This window comes from Alosa pseudoharengus, unplaced genomic scaffold (assembly GCF_046254945.1).
Source record: "Alosa pseudoharengus isolate Yale_2024_CS ecotype anadromous, Long Island Sound unplaced genomic scaffold, YU_APseudo_1.1 YU_APseudo_1.1_scf_8, whole genome shotgun sequence".
Classification (NCBI taxonomy): domain Eukaryota; kingdom Metazoa; phylum Chordata; class Actinopteri; order Clupeiformes; family Clupeidae; genus Alosa; species Alosa pseudoharengus.
The window spans coordinates 9838534-9856092 of NW_027468870.1; the positions used below are offsets into that span (position 1 = coordinate 9838534).

At 37.9% G+C, this 17559-nt stretch overlaps 1 protein-coding gene and 1 long non-coding RNA gene across 4 annotated transcripts; both read right to left on the bottom strand.

Moving 5' to 3' along the window:
- Window positions 1–798: 798 nt before the first annotated feature.
- On the bottom strand, window positions 799–5277 carry LOC143111562 (uncharacterized). Its single transcript, XR_012984550.1, has 6 exons — window positions 5022–5277; window positions 3653–3746; window positions 3034–3106; window positions 2398–2512; window positions 1421–1512; window positions 799–1324 (listed from the first exon to the last, which is right to left on the bottom strand). It is a non-coding gene; the product is annotated as an uncharacterized LOC143111562 (long non-coding RNA).
- A 4482-nt stretch (window positions 5278–9759) lies between these two features.
- LOC143112252 (opioid-binding protein/cell adhesion molecule homolog) lies at window positions 9760–15642 on the bottom strand. 3 transcript variants are annotated; one of them, XM_076274509.1, is made up of 8 exons: window positions 15365–15642; window positions 14521–14826; window positions 14000–14230; window positions 13725–13841; window positions 12126–12164; window positions 12014–12043; window positions 11830–11867; window positions 9760–11588 (listed from the first exon to the last, which is right to left on the bottom strand). In XM_076274509.1, exons 1-8 carry the CDS (start codon window positions 15474–15476, stop codon window positions 11571–11573), a joined length of 891 nt encoding a protein of 296 aa, XP_076130624.1. In that variant the 5' UTR covers window positions 15477–15642; the 3' UTR covers window positions 9760–11570. The 3 variants fall into 3 exon arrangements, with proteins under 3 accessions (XP_076130624.1, XP_076130623.1, XP_076130622.1); XM_076274508.1 differs by having other exon boundaries at window positions 9760–11658; window positions 11830–11864; window positions 15365–15641; XM_076274507.1 differs by having other exon boundaries at window positions 9760–11658; window positions 15365–15637.
- Window positions 15643–17559: the final 1917 nt, after the last annotated feature.

The following is a 17559-nucleotide window of genomic DNA, read 5'->3' on the forward strand; positions in this document are numbered from 1 at the left end:
AGGATCATCACAAATACCTGCTCTCAACTCAAGGGCACACACATCCTGCATTCAAGAGACTGATTAATGACTTTATCTTCCTCAGATTTGGCCAGTGCTTGGGTAGCATTGTTGAGTTATGTGTTGTTGTGTTAATCTCCTCTAGATGTTTGTTGTGTTTGGTTGTGCTATACTCCTTGTGAGTTCATATACTCTACACAGTAAATCGGCCAGTGTTAATTTTACTCTACGGGTGTTAATTTTAACACTATTCCAGAGTTTATATAATCCTCACTCATCAGTGTTAAAATAACACTTGCCATAGTGTTGCCATATTAACACTAGCCTAGTGTTTTATAATTAACTCTATCAGAGTTAAAATTAACTCTATTGGAGTGTATCATTAACTCCATCAGTGATTCATAATTAACTCTTATCAGAGTTTCAAAATTAACTCTATTGGAGTAATTAATTAATTAGTTTCTAGAGCCATATATTTATCAAAATAAACATATTAAACAAACCACAGCAAATTAATTACTTTTCTTTTTTTATTAACATTTGCCATGATATGGCTCAAATCAATGCGCAGAGGTACAATATATATGTCAAAGTTTGGTCCATAAGCATTTTGTTGAGCAAAGGCCTTATACTCATACAAATCATTGACTAACAATAAAACAGTGTTCCTCACAATCCATAACCACATATGCATGAAAATGCTCTGCAACACTGAGTAAACATTTCATAAACAAGAAATTAAACAATATAATCAAGAGATTTTTTACAATTTGACAAACTTGTGTTTTGCTTCAAACCTATTACTAGAGATGTGCAATAATGGGCCAATTATCCATAAGCAAGACAGATAATGCACCATGAAGTGATGTTACATGTGGGTATACCCAAAGTCCTTTTAGGCAAGTCCCTCCACTCAGCAGCCATATTGCAACACATTTTGGGCACTTATCGGGCATCTATTTCGGCAGGCTTCACAACACCAATCTTGCTCTAGCGGCAAGATCACAACACATGATTGGCACAATCAATGTCTTCACAACACACCACATGATTGGCTCAATGTATTCACATGTCCACGTTTTGTCACGGAGGGGGGTGTGATATATGTAAACAACACCATACGTTACAAACTAACCCCATGCATTTCTATGGAGGATTCTTTGAGTGCTGTGTCTCCTCATTAGAAAGTCTACCTCCTTAAAAAGCTCATGGTGTTCATGTATTCCAAGGCTCCCGAGCTGTTCTTGACCAAACGCTGCGACACTCGTTGCTTTAGGCGCCATGCCAGATAGCCTGTCCCTCTTCCAGCATCGTAGAAGTGTTCCTGCAAAATAATGTGGGCAAGAACTATGATTATCCAGATCAATAGTTGAACATTATTATTATATATAACCTTAAATGGAAATGAGTAAAATCTTACATAGCCATTGGTGGAGTAAGGATCCCTGAGATTAGGAAACAGTCACAATGCCGAGTGCATATCTTTTTCTTTGACTACGTACTGGTATCCTTCTAAAAACAATAGGAAAATTATATTAGATATATTCAGACAACATTACAAGCTATAAAATGGAAGAGTGATTAAACATGGATTATGGATAAAATATAGACTTAACGCTTCTTGCCACTAAAATATGCTTAAGTAATATTACATTACATTAGATTTGGCTAATACATTTTTAACCAAAGCGACTAACATGGTAGCAGTTTAAGTTTTAAAGCAATTCTCTCAACAATTTAAAAACAGTAGAGTACAGTAAGAATAAGTGCATCAGTGAGTGCTGTTTTTAAACAGTTGAGTGTCAGTTCAAGACAGGTGGTAAGTACTAGGATCAGCAAGACTTGTTGTAAGTAGTGCTATGAGAGGAGATGTTCTCTAAAGAGCTGTGTCTTCAGGAGTTTTTTGAAAATGGAGCCACTGTGTAGTTGGTAATAGATATTCCTACAGCTAAGGTTCTGCCTTATAGCATTTATCAACCCCACAATCACCAGTTCAATATTGTTTTTACATAGCAATTCTATTACCAAATACCTGGATTAAAATACATCAATTTAGGGTTTTCTTGTCACTCTGCAGGCAGGTTGTGTGAGGCTATATGTGCACAATAATGATTTTTCATTTTATTTCACATTACATTATTCACCCTATTACATGCACTCTATTTTTCTCACTCAAACAGTCAATTGTGATGTTATGTTACACTGTTCTCTCACTTTGAATGAATGGAACGATAACATTGGATCAATGTAAAAATGGCACTACCTAAGTCTGAGTAGGGATGTCCTGAGATAACCCCACCCATGGAATCCCTCTCGTTCAGTCAGAAAATAGTTCATAGTTTGACTGGACCTAACTGTTGTATACAATTAGATTAATTTATTCAAAACAAAACATACCCATGGACCAGGATATTCAGAAGATGCCTTCTTGTACAGTGTGTCAAGGTGCTCTACTATACTCCTCCATTATTTCCTCTCCCATTTAACTCTTCTCCAGAACCTCCTGGACCATCTATGCGTAAAAAAAGAAACAATAACAGTGATACACTTGTAAAGAGAAAACTTACATGCACCCTCTAAAAAGTGTAACTCCAGAGTACAAACAAGAAAGCTAAGGGGGCAGCTAGAACATCAAAAAACAAACGCTATTTAATACCACTGATAGTGCTCAAAATATAATTACACTTCTGTGGTTGTGTGATGAGGGTCTCTACAGACAAACAGAAGTATTGTAAACTTGTAAAGTGTACAGAGAGGTTATAACAAGACCTGTATCTGAAGGAAGCAAATTGCTTGGCTTCGTGTTCCAGTAGCATGAAATCAGTGGGATTTTGATCTTGCAGCACTGGATCTGCAAGCAGATCTGACTGAATCTAATAAACATACTTTACGTTCAGCCAGATCAGTGCAGAGCTGCAAGATTGAATGTGCCCACTGATGAGACACTACCGGAACACAAAGCTAGGCTTCTGCATTTTGGAGACGAGACAGACAAGGATTTCTCCTAGTGATATTTTAATTTTAAATGCTCACCTGTTTGGCCTTTTTCTGCTGAATCTCCTATGGCAGAGGTGTTCTCTTCTTTTGCACCAGTGGATTGATGTGCCTTGTTTGAAGAACAAGAAAAAAAAATTGGAATCTTAAAGGGCTGCTTTAAGAAATTCGGTCTCCGATTTTATTTCACTTAATTCACAAAAGACAAAATCTTTTTTTTTTTTTTACCTTACCCACTTTATTTGGCGTGAACAACACGTTTCACAATTTTCTTCATCAGGTTTGAACGTGAACCTAAAGCCTTCACGCCAAATAAAGTCAACAAAATATACCCTTCAGTGTGCGATTTATACTAGTTTTTGACTTTTTAATAGTTATACTGCACACCATCAGCACCTGCAAAAGGGCTGTGCACAGGGATTTTGAACCTTGATTGATTTCAAATGTATTTCTTAAAAAGGATCGATCATAAGGATCTGCATTAACTCCAGCCAGGATACAAAGTGTGCTTGTGAAATCATTAAGAAACATGCCTATGGTCAGGCTGATTCATAGTCTAAACAAGCTAGAAAAAAGGAAAAAAAAAGCGTTGCAATATGGCCGCCGAGTGGAGGCACTTGCCTAAAAGGACTTTGGCTAAACTCACATAAAACCTCACCTTCTCGAATTAAACTTTGAAAAGAAAAACCAGGCTGCAGTTTGAGGTACTTTTTTCTCCATGGTACTGGACATTGATGAGCATTTTGCTGACCCTGTTAAAACAAAGAAAATGATTACATCAATACAAGAACAACAATGATTTGACTATCAGCAGTATATCAACTAACCAGCAAAGGACTTCTAAACTTTATTCTGACATTATTTACCACAGGTTACCAAATGTTTCAACCGCAAGTGTTTTTGTCTTAAAATATGTTTATATAATCCCTACTTTTTAAGCAACAGTAAGTTGTATTTAAGTAATAACTTAAACTCAAAACTCAACAGTAAGAAAGTATTTAAGTAATAACTTAAATAATTTTATTAGGCAGTAAACTCGTCTACATATTACCATATCCATAAAAAAACTGCTCATAATTTCAGAGAATTAACATTTCTTACTCTGCTCAGCTGTAACGTTATGCCTGATGGACTGAATATCTTTATGCACGTGCTTGCAAGCTAGTATTGAACCACAATTTCTACAAATATCAAAAATTATTATAAGCTAGCTAAGTTCTATACTCTTTGGCTTACCTGCACCCTTTATAAGTTAGGAAACAAAGAAATTGATCTAACCCAAATAAAGCCAACAGACTCTAACAGAAACGAATACCAGTGCCATACAGAGAATGGAGACTGCACCAAACCAACCAGGCTAACGGTTACCTTACACCTCTGTTTGGTAAAATGCCTAACAGTTAAACGAATGCCCTCGTGGTCTCAGATAATGTTAGCTAGCAGCAATTTTTTTTATAAGCAAGCAATAGTGTTCAGTTCAACCAAACGTCAATGAGTCGACAGACTGTTATAATTAGTCAGTCAACAGATTCATTTGTGCCAGGTGAGCATTTGGCAGCACACTAACGTTAGATCGCTATGAACAGTGGAGTTCTGGCTGTAACTAGTTCTAATGTTAATCAGCTAGGCTACGTTAGCATGTTAGAGCTATTCCCTCAGTGGGTATTCAAATTCCAACCGCCTTTTCGAATTTCAGAAAGGACTTTAAGACGTTGTTGACTCCAATATTACATTAATGTCAGTTTACAGTTTAAGTATTACAAATTAACATAAACTTAACCATTTCAATTTGATAAGGTTATAACCCACCGAAGTTATGTTAGCTTGTTGGATGTTTTACCAATAATTTTCTGAGCTAGCTAGCGACCTTGCTACTAGCTAGCGACCAAGCTAACGTCACCAATATTTCATAGTAGGTAAAACACGTTGGTATGAAAACATATACCTGTGATGTGACATTACTTAATTGTGTATTTGTCGTAGTTTTCATGCTAGCTTACAGAAGTAGAGGGAACAAATGAATTTACCTTTTACTATCCCACGCTGTACTTCAATGGCGTCCATCTTCTTTTCAAAAATCTCAACTGAAGGACCGGAAGTGTAAATGACTCCACCCCAGAGTTCGTACATTCACACCCACTTAAAACACTAAGTTGTGAGTTTTAATTACACCGTGGGTGTACATGTTTGTTCAAACAACTCCCGAAGTTACACTAATTAACACTAATGAACACTGAAAAATATGTCTCTGAAAAATTAACACTTAATAACACTGTCAATTTTACTGTGTACCTAACACACTTTAAGGACTAAATTCTACCTGCACTTGCATCCTATGTACATGAACTGTAGCCTATTCCCAGTGCTTTTGAAAGGTTGTGTAGTGCGCAGGTCTGGTTCAGCCAATAGCATGAGACCCCATGCAGCAGACTATTCATTTTAAACATGCAATTTAAGTAAGGTGTGCAAGGGTAGTGCATATTTGTAATATATGTATAATATATGTAATATATATATCACTGTAGTAAACTTAATCCAACTGAGGTGAAGAACTACAGACCTGTCTCCCTTCTTCCTTTCTTGTCAAAGGTTTTGGAGAAAGTGGTCTTCAAGCAAGTTTGTGACTTTCTTCATCAGAATAATCTACTAGACCCTATGCAGTCTGGTTTCAAGAGTGGTCATTCTACTGAAACTGCTCTTCTGTCTGTGACTGAAGCATTGAGAGTAGCTAAGTCCTCTGCTCAGTCATCAGTATTAATTCTACTAGATTTATCTGCAGCCTTTGATACTGTTAACCATGACATTCTCCTATCTATACTATCTGAACTGGGAATTTCTGGAAAAGTTCTTGACTGGTTTGAATCTTACCTTAAAGGGCGTTCTTTCAACGTGTCTTGGCAGGGATAGGTATCTAAGTCTCATGACCTCACCACAGGTGTGCCTCAGGGATCAGTATTAGGACCCTTGCTTTTCTCTATTTACACCACTTCCTTAGGTGATACCATTCGCTCCCATGGATTTGTATATCACTGTTATGCAGACGACACTCAACTTTACCTGTCTTTCCCACCTGATGACTTTAGTGTTTCCCACCGGATTTCTGCATGCCTTAAGGATATTTCAGCCTGGATGAAAGATCGGCACCTTCAGCTTAATCTCTCAAAAACAGAGTTTTTGGTGTTTCCAGCTAAAACAGCTATTCCCCAACAGATTAACATCCAGCTTGACTCAACTTCACTGACCCCAACTAGATCGGCACGAAACTTGGGCGTTGTAATTGATGACCGACTTAACTTCTCTGAGCATATAGCTTCTATTGCAAAATCATGTCGGTTTATGCTTTACAACATTAGGAAGATCAGACCTTATCTGACACAAGATTCCACACAACTTCTTGTTCAGACCATGGTCATCTCTAAGCTGGACTATTGTAATTCACTATTAGCTGGCTTACCCGCTTGTGTAACAAGATCATTACAGCTGATTCAGAATGCTGGAGCACGCCTGGTCTTCAATCAGCCAAAGAGGACACATGTAACTCCTCTAGTTACTCTCCATTGGCTCCCTATAGTAGCCAGAATTAAATTTAAATCTCTCACTTTGGCCTATAGGACACTAACTAGATCTGCTCCTAGTTATTTTAATTCAATAATCAAGCCTTACATCCCCAACCGCCCACTGCGGTCTTCTGGTGAGCGCATGTTGTGTCGACCAGTCATGAAAACTGGGTCTAATTCCAGACTCTTTTCTTCAGTGGTTCCATGTTGGTGGAATGAATTGTCCAGTGCTCTCCGTTCCTGTGGTAGTTTTGGGTCGTTTAAGAGGGGTCTAAAGACATTCCTATTCAACATATACTTAGTTGTTTAAGCGCTTATGTGTTATGGTTTGTATAATGTTGTTTTATTTTAATTGGGCTGTTAATTAATTTGACATTATTGTTTATTATTGATATTGTCCTTAATGTAGTCTTAGCATGTCATTGTTTTTATATTATTGATTGAATGGACATTATTGTTTATTATTGCCTTTCCCCTTTTTTTCCATTGCTTTTTTATTAGGCTATTGATTGAATTGATATTATTGTGTACTATAACTATTCACCTTACTATATTTGACCTACATTCTAATCTGTTCCCTGTTCAATTTTAAATATTATTATGTTGTTTTGTATTTATGTGTCGCTATGGACAAAGGCGTCTGCAAAATCCATAACCATAACCATAACCATAATATTGACAATTACTTGTACAACTAATCATTTCCAGTTACAAATAGTTTCAAAACATGATAAGTACATACAAATCTGAGTCTATTCTGACTTCCACAGTATTGGACCTATAGGCTGGTGTGTTAAAGCCCATTATTAGTAGGCTGTGGTAGGATAACTGTTAGTAGGCTAATCAGTAGCCAATTCAGACCGGATTTCGTAACCCTGTTTATCAAAACCTAGATCTTCTCACCACATAAACCAAGATATGGGCATGAACCGGTTTAAGCTGATTTGCTATACACATGATTTTTGAAGGCCATGTGAGAATGAGAATATGAGAATGCCAGTGAGAATGGACCCCTTTCTACATAGCTGATCCAATAAACATTGTATGTAGGCCTAAGTGTTAAAAGAATCACATCAATATATCAGACAATAAACATTAGAGATACAGACATTTTAGAGGACCATGTTTGGAAGCAGCCCCAACAAGCCTCTGCAAAAGGCAGTAGGCCTATGCTACTTTCAGTAGGATAGTCTAGCCTATAGTTCAGAATTGACCAAATGACAACTCCTTACACAAATCCTCCACTCCCCAGCTCATCCAACCTGTTTAAAAACAAATCATTTTATGGCTAAATGACCCAGATGGTAACCCAACTTGGGCAGCAATCCAAGGCAGACCGATAAATGAACACCATGAGCATATAGCAAAGGAATAGATTTCTCATAAATGGTGGTATTTTGGATTATTTTGGGTATCAGGAAATACCATTGAGTGGCTCTTGGCTCATTTTAAACTGAACATAGAACATATTTCTGCTAAAGAGTATGGAGCACCACCAGAACCCCACATGCACAAATGAAAATGTCCTGTCTTCTCTGTGTTCTTTATGTCTGCATGTTTAACACATGCACTCATTGTTTATATGGACCTGACCACACAGACAGGAAAACAGTGCAGGAAATCAGTAACATCTGACAAGGAAACCATAGTTTCACACCTATTTGCATGGGCGTCAGACTGGGGGTAAAACCACTACTGATTATAGGGGCCCAAGGGTAGAGAGGGCCCTTGAAAAGTCTGGAATATATTTTATTTTACCTGGGTTGAGGAACATGGGGGCCCATCAGGACTATATGCAGGGGCCCATCTTGTGCTACGCCCCTGCCTATTTGTACTTACAGACACTCAACATGAGGCTCAAAAACCTCAGACACCGCTAGCTACTGAAAGTGGTTACTTTATCTAACCTCACGCATGGGGTAGCAAACCTGCAACAGGCTGTCTGAAATGGAATGGATAATGGTGCAGTGAGCGATGTCTTTTTAAGCATTCATAGTTCACAGTTACAGCACTTACAACATATGTTGTGTTCACTTACAAAGTAAATGTTTTGGAGGGAGGAGTTGTGAGAATTCAGCTTTATTTCACAGCACCAGGGAAATCTCAAGAGCAAGTCAAAATTGCTGTAAGCAGGATACTCATCTTTTATAGAAACTAATTTGCCTACACTCATGTTTACTAAAAAACAACAAGCATTATCATACAACTACTTATTTTCCAGCCACAGAAAGTTCATCCTCTCTTTGGTCAGCCACAATTGAAACACATAGTATTTCCTGTCGACAAACAAGTACAGTGCACAGCAGATGTTAAAGGAGCACACATGAGTCCATAAATAATCTTGTAAACTGCCATTGAAAAGATAAGAAATTATCCTCTCTAGTCTCTAAACTAGGACTTGAAATGAATGTACAAATGTGCAGAACAGACAGGTGACTGTAAAGAGCAATTTGCTGAATTTGACTAAAAGAGCAATGAATTTGAGTCAAATTTTAGTTATATTGGAATGTTTTCAGTTGCAAAAATACAGATGTTGTGTAGATGCAGTGGAGATGCTCAAAGATACGTATTCTGGTCAACACAGCGTCATAGGGCTCCACTGTAAACCCACACAGGAACCACTATAGGGTTCGGCATAGGCTTATTCACTGGGAAACACACCTCACATTCAAACAGACAGAACCATTATTTACATACCTCCAAATAGCTCTACATTCACTACTTCAGTTTTATGGTGAAAAAGAGTAATTGCTTCTATATTTGCCATCAGCAATTGGCAGTCATCAACAATCACAAAAAGCATGGTCAAAATAAGGACAGAATAACAACATTCATTTTAACCATTTATTAATAAATATTACTTTGTACTACCCTGGAAATCCAGAGTTCTCGCGAGAGCACAATTTAAATTGTGCCCGCAAGATACTCTGGCCACGAGCAATGATCCAAATTTCTTCTACCTCTCGAGCGAGAGGGACCAATCAAATCGGTGTAGGCGGGACAAAGGCGAGCTGCACTGATGACGACGGTGCTGCAACGTCAGGAATCATCTAGAAAACATTGCAAGATAGCTACCGATGAACACCAGTTGTTTGAAACGGCTTTGGCCGCTACAATAAAGGATTTAGATTTGGCTTTTCAACTAAAAGAGGAGCAGAAAATCGCCCTCAAATCGTTCCTTTGCAAGAACTGGATACGTCACACCGTGAATTGTTGTGATTGGTCGTAGCGTTATCCAACTGCGTGCAGTGAGAGTTTCAAATGCATACTTGATGCCGCCCCTCGAATTGGGCCTTTTTCATTACTCGTGGCCAGACCCTTAATCTGAAAGATTCCAGGGTCTGGTTTACCAGGCTAACTTTGTACTGTGTTTATGTCTATTTTCATTTGTTGTTATCTTTGTGAACAGAGTTTTCTTGCTAGGAGTGCAAGTCACGAGTAATTCAGGATATGACTCATATGTCACAATATGTTGCTCTTAACAACAGTATCACGATACAGTGATATTGCGATAGGGGAGACCGGGGCTGGTTGGAACAGGGGCAGGTTGAAACACTGTTAATATCCAGGCTACTAGAGGGAGCTGCAACAAAATTCCAACACTAAACTGAAGGCCTTATTGAGTAGATTAAACTCACGTATGTAACTGGTCTCCAGGTCATTAACCCTTTAGGTGAGAACAACATTTTAATTTTGTAGTGTCAAAACTTAGAATATGCACCTCCCACTAAATACATCCTAGAAGGGTAATAGTTAGGGATATAAAAAAAATATTCATTATAATTGATTGCTAGGGGACTCATCTATATCTTAAAATGAAGTTTGAAAACCTGAGGTGACTGATATTAGCAGGCTAACAGCATTTGTGCAAAACAGTTTGACCTAATGTGGGCGGGGCAGGTTGGCACACTGATTTTGGGGTTGGTTGACACATACATTCCCTATGGCTATTTTGTGACAAATCTATAAACTTTGTATTTTACACATAAAAACATCATCAATCTTTATTTTAGCATTGTTATTGTAATTACTGAACACAGTTTTACATTTTGAAGCATTTCAGACATTTTTAAACATTTGAAGTAAAAAAAAATCGGTAGGGACCAAATTGGTCTTGACGGTGGGCCCTACTGAAGAAAAACACAGGAAAGACATCAGCAAAGCCCTACAGGCAGTGATATAGATGAGCACTTCAAACAAAAGCAAAAGGGGTACTGCAAAGGACTATAACATAGGTGTTCCAACCAACCCCGACTACATGTGCCAACCAACCCCGTGCATGGGGCAGGTTGGCACACGTGCACAACACCACTTTAATCATATAACTCAAAACAAGGAATAATTTGTTGACATTGAATGTATACATTTTGTAGCTGAGATCCCAAGCTTTCAGTTAATCACAATTTGACAATTTCAACGCATTGTAAGACGGAGAAATATAGCCGAGAGTGAAAAGTGTTCCAACCAGCCCCGGTCTCCCCTACATTGCAATGCGTCGACAGAAAATTATCTATGATAGATCACCATGTGTAACCAAAGAGGGAAAATACAAAAAAGGTGATAAACAGGAATTGTGTATTTAAAATACAAAATACAACAAAGTGCATAGAGTTGTTCATGTCTGCCATTTTCTCTCACGTCACAGTGAGAAGTCATGAAGTAGTAACAATGATAATCATGGCGGTGGAATCTGTTATAACATAATGATTGATATATCGATATCCCTTACTATGCACAAACAGTGCATTTTATAAGTCTATGTTTATAAAAACAGAGGTCCACCATAAGTTGTGGCAGGAAATATATTGTGCCATATGTACACAGAGCTTCCCTGTATGATAGACCTATTGCCTTTCTATCACATTGCCTTTTTATATCATGTGTTTTGAAGTGTAGGTGTCTGCTCCAGAACCACAGGTGTCTGCTCCAGAACCACAGGTGTCTCTGCCTGCTCCAGGGCTCGAAGTGTCTGTACCTGCTCCAGGACTTCCCCAATGGTTGAGTACCCAGCTTCTGTCTTCACCTCCTTTCCGTGGCCTGTGGGAAATCTTCCTGGTATAAAGTCTGTGTATACATAAGCCAGCTGGACTACCTCTGGTGGGTTTGGCTGTGGATTATACATTTACATGTCTTGGTAATGATAAATAATAACAACTTGTGTAGAATCAGGTCTATAATTATTCATGCCTGCTAAATGTTTCAAGTATAATATTATAATTTTCAAAACATTGTTATATTATCACCATACCATTATTACACAATTTTTAAAACTATTTACCTGCACATTGCTGGGTTCGTCATATATACGATCCTCTGCTGCATAAGAACAAGTGATTTTAGGATATTATGAAGACACATTGGCTTTATTCCTTCATAATATCAAATGAAATGTTATTACGAAGATACATTTACAGCATTCTTCTTTTCAGGTATTATGATTAATGGTTTTATGTTAGTACTACCTTCCATTCCTGTGTTTGGTCCTCTGTTTCCTAGAAAATCATTTAAAATGATAAGATCATGAGTTTGTGGTAACATACATTTTGACAACAACTTACAGGTTTTCATCATTATCTCTGTCTTCTTGAGTCCATGATTCATTGCTGCAGATACCTGGATATATTGAGTAAAAGATATTTCAGTACTGGAGCTAAAATGGACTGTCCATTGTTATTAACTATGGAAATACCAGGAGATCTGCAGTAGGCAACCTTCTCAGTAACACACACATTTCCTGTTAGCCGTGAGCATGGGTGTGTGACTGCTAAACCCCTGTACTGTACTATCTCCAATGTGCATAGTTTCCTGTGCTGTGCAATGCTAGAAACACTGCATCCAGCACATTTCCTAAAGTTCCTGGGCTGATGTACATAGCAGATTTTATGGTGTTTTAAGCCCCCAACGTCATCTTCAGTGCTGCACGAACAGTGATGGGCAAGATACTTAGAAAATGTAGTGAGCTAAGCTACCAGTCACTCTATACTAAATCAAGCTTATACACAAAAGCTTCCTCAAGACAAAATGTAGCTAGGTAAGTTACATACATTTCGCAAAAGTAGTTTACTACATCAGAAGCTACTTTGTAATTTACAAAAAATGAACATAAACCAATGAAGTGAACCAGCTTCCTGCAAAGTCAGTGCTATTTGAATGAGCTAGCCAACTTAACTTAGTCATAACAGATACAGTAACTTGATCTACACATGTACAGTAACCTTGATTTACACCTGTAGGTTATAATATATAACTAAAATAAAATCAATTTGAGAGAAAAAAAAAAAGTCTCCACACAATAGCAAAAGGCAGGTATAGGGCCTACTGAGAGAGTGTGCATATGTGGCCCAATTTAAATTTGGCCATTTCTTAAGTTTGCAGGATAAACGGCAAGCTAACTTTTTGCTGTAACTCAAGCTCTTAACTCAAACTCTTAACTATATTCGAAGTACAGTAGCAAAGGCATACACAATGTAACAATGTGCGTGCATGCATGTTTGCATCTACTGTTGGGTGGATTTCCACCTGTAAAAGCTTCACCTCTTGATTATCCTAGTTTCATTCCACTTGGCTGAAATGTTGGTGTTAAATTTAAAAGTACAATTACCCAGTCAGTTTATCTTTACCATGTGCAAGTTAAAACTAATACAAACAATTTTGACAGTCTATTTTATAGACATTGTTCAATAAAACCACACAGTAGACTACCATCAACATATTTGCAAGCACAATTGCATTGATTCCTCTCTGGCATGGAAAATTAGTTTGTCTTTCAAGTTCATACAGAATAGAGCCTAAATGATTTATGTATGCGACCAGAAGGAAGCTCTACTGTGAGCTCCACAAATGCTCTGGAAAATAGCTTCTGTAAAAGCTACTGCACTACATGGTCAAAAATACAGCTAAGCTATTGAAAAGCCATCTACTCCATAGCTTCGCTACCACCAAGCTACTGAGAAATGTAAGCTAGTAGCTTCGCTACAAGTAGTGAAGCTACTGCCCATGACTGTGCATGAAAGGCACTAGGGTTAGGTAAGGGTTAGGGTTAGGTGCCTTGAAGTCGACGGTCGCAGCGCTACCTTGTCGACGGTGGGGGCTTAAAACATCATCAAGCCACAAAGCAATAACAAGAACTGCTGAAATTCAGTGCATTCTTGTAGATTAACTGTAATACATTACCTGCGTGATACTTCTTGATGCAGACAGCAATGATGCACAAACCAAGCGCACAAATCACAGCAGACACAATCTTAATGTCATGTCTCATGTCCTGGCCTCTACATATCGCATATTTACCTGTTTGGATAGTCATAATGATTCAATAACTTTTATCCTTCTCATATTCACATATAGCACATAGTAAATGTATTATTTTTTGAAAACATCATAAGCCTTCTTGAAACAAGAAGGATTTTTGCTGTTGAGGAATAAAGCCAGAAGGCTGTATGTCTTACCATTAACATTGGCATGACCCTCTGTACTTCCCCCTTCATTCGCTGCCACACAAGTGTATTTCCCACAGTCTTTCTGGGTTGCATTATGAACCATCAGTGTCTGGTTCATGTTCTGCAGGCCCTGTCCATCTTTCAGCCAGCTGTATGACACGCCCCATCCACTGGCCTCACACATGATCATTAGAGTCGGCTGAGTTGAGATGATGCTTACATTTGAGATACGTGGAGGATCTAGAATAGTGAACACCATCATTTAATTTAATTTAAAATTTTTAAAACTTAAAAGTATGTTGTAAAATGTAACGTATGTATATTACACAGCTACCACAATGGCTGCATAATTTACTTAATGGCTTACTTAATGGTTATTAAAAAGAATAATCAATGGAAGTCAGAATAAGTAAAGAGAATGAAAGTGTCAGTTGCTTGAAAGAATGTAGTTTTACAATTTCAACAAAATGAAGACAAAATGTGTGCAAATGTCACTTCAAAGCTGAGGGTGACATCTCAAGTGCACTTACATATGATCCTCAGTGTAATGAATATCTTCTTAATTGTACCATTTTGTAAGACTATTTGTTCCATGTACTTTCCTTCATCTTGAGGGGCCAGAGAGTTTAATACAAGACTGTTGTTTTGACAGTAGAATTTTGCTTTCTTACAGCAGTCCCTGAAACAACTGATGTTGTTCAGTGGACTAAATTTTAGGCATAAGAATGATGGTGTACGCCATTCCACAGTAGCATTGCATACAGGCTCCTGTTGAATATTAAGTTCTACTGATACATTTAACTTTGCAATGACTGTGCTCCCAGGTATCTCAATATCTAAAGGGAAAGAATAATATTTTTAAAGTCAAACATTTGAGGTATGTACCAAGTAAACAAATGATCTGTTCCTATAAACTACTCGTGCTGGCTTACACACGCATTATACACCTAACTGAAGACAACCTTACCAGTATTTTAAGAACACTGTTGTCATTTTTTAAAAAGCCGATTTTTTAATTAAAAAAAAACTACCCCCCCACTTATACAAACCCCCCTGTTCCTTATACCTATGGGTAGGTTTCAGCGTACATGTGTGTCTGTGTACATCATAATATGTCATTATGTTGGATAACTGTATGTTGTTATTAATGACTAGATCTAGCACCTTGACAATTAAACAAACAAAAAAAAACATAATATTTGAAGGTTTAATTTTTAGGCCTTGTAAAACAAAGCACTTACCCTGATGGTGAAACTACCCACATAGTATAACTGTTAACTGCTAAATCTGATCACTGAATTCTCCAGTTGTCTTCAACTGGCATCAAACTCATGAACACAAAATGTACAATGAAACTTAAAACTTAAGACTTACCTGAACATGTGCATAGGCAGAATAAAACATGAAACAGAAAACCATGACTATTAAACATGCTCCTTTTAGATCCAAGATCATTTTTCTGCTTAGGGGGTAAAGATCCCTGCATCACTGGCTGCCTGTCAAAAGCTTGTTAAACACAGGAAGAGCTAGCCTACTGTGTAGGCGGTACAACGTGTCATGCTCTGAAGTGAATGAAAAAAAGTGCTGTTAAGTATCATGCTCAGATAGCACGTGCTATATTCCAATATGGGTGAGCTTTGTCTACTCTGCAGTTTGACATGAATTTAGAGGAAGGGATCGGGGTAGGATAATTACCACAATATATCAAGATATCCTGAAACTCATGTAGCCTTAAGTACATTTTTCAAAGATTCATCTTTTCACTCAAATAGAGCTTTACTCTATGGGATATTAGCAGTGCTCTATAGCCTGTATAACAGCAAATAAGAAAGAGTGTGTAAAACCTGTGAATCTCCTCACATCACATCAGTTACATTTCTGTTGCCTAATGATATGACCACACTATTCCATAAGACCACAGTATTCTAATTTGAGCTGAAACTTAACCCATGCTGTGGCATTGTGGAGTAAAGTTTTTCATTTTATTCAGGCAATTGAAGCGTGTTCTAGTTCAGATTCCATGTTCCATTGTGTAGCAGCAATTCTTTTGCATTTTGAGAGCAGATCTCTACTTCAGGAAACAATGTTATGACCAGCCAGCACTAACCCTGACATAAATTATATTACTATAGGAGTGTTTATTAAGCAAGATTAAGCAGAATTGGTGTGAGTTTGACAGCGTATTTTGCCGACAGATGCACAAAGTGGGCAGAGTCGGGCTGAAGTTAATTAATAAAAGATAGATAGATAGATCAGAATTTAACACTGGTTGCATGTGATTGGTTTATTGTAATTAATTTCATTGGAGAGGTCTCGCCAATTTCACAGTCCCCGCCTTGACGTAGCTTCCCACTACCTATATATCACTGCCGAACTCGGCCTCAATAAGTTAAACAGAGAGACACTATGTGGGAATGGCAGACTATATAGCTTGGTGGACTTCTACAACAAATACAGCTGTCTCTTCTTCAGTCTCTTGACAGTGTGAACTCACAATAGGGCAGATGGGCCTGTGACAGGTGTATCTCAGCTGTAATTAAATATGTCAACCAGTAGAACCAGCAGGGGTAGCCAAAACACAAACTGTATATCAATGGCTGCTATTGTATCATAACAGACAATATAATTGTGAATGCATGGAACCTGGCTTGCATGGTATGTATACATTGGTACAGAAAATAAGTCCAGATATTCTGATCAAAGTAGCAAATATTCAAAAACTTGGTTGTTTCACATCTGCATGTGCTTTCTGGGTATGTGTTTGTGTGGCTATATTACCATGATTCCATGTGATCATGATGCATTCAGAGCAGCCTAGAGAGAGGGGAGCATGATGATGCCAATTGGGCAGGGATAGACAGAGGGATAGGCATTGGGTGAGTAAAGGATAGTTAAATACTTAAACTGATCGAATGTTACGGAAGAGGAAGGGCAGAGAGAAAAGGCAGTGCGTACATTTTCTCATATAGAATGACCAATCTGTACGTCTGCTTTTTTTCAATTGGTATTTTTTAATTCCATGGTATTCTACAACTTCTGCATACAGTAAGCTATGGCTCAAGAGAGGATTATTGTGCAAGTCATTGTTTTTCTGACCATTTGTAATCAAGTTTCTTCACTTAAGTGAGATCATCTCACCTCTACACTCCCTTTCTCTGTCAGATAATTCATATCTTTCATGGACTTTTGGATGATTGTTTTTCTGCCCTGCATAACAGTCACCCGTGTAATTCAATTGAATTACTGGCATGGAATATGGTGAAGTGTATTTTCTGTTCTGGAGGAACTTCAGTTGAAGTTGGAGACATCATCAACTGCATTCTAAATAAAGACCTCTATTTGGATGTGGTATCTGCTGGTCTGACACAGCTGAGCTTTTGATTGCATGTCAGATTACACTAGTGCTAAGTGTGGAGTTGTCAACACAGAAATGCTTAATGTTTGGGTTGGATTTGTACACATTCTTGATTGGAGGTGATATGTGGTGGGTCTCTTACTGTCTGATGATTAAAATGAAGAATCTGCCTCTGGATAGCTTGTGATATGTTGATACTGCATTCAATATAGAT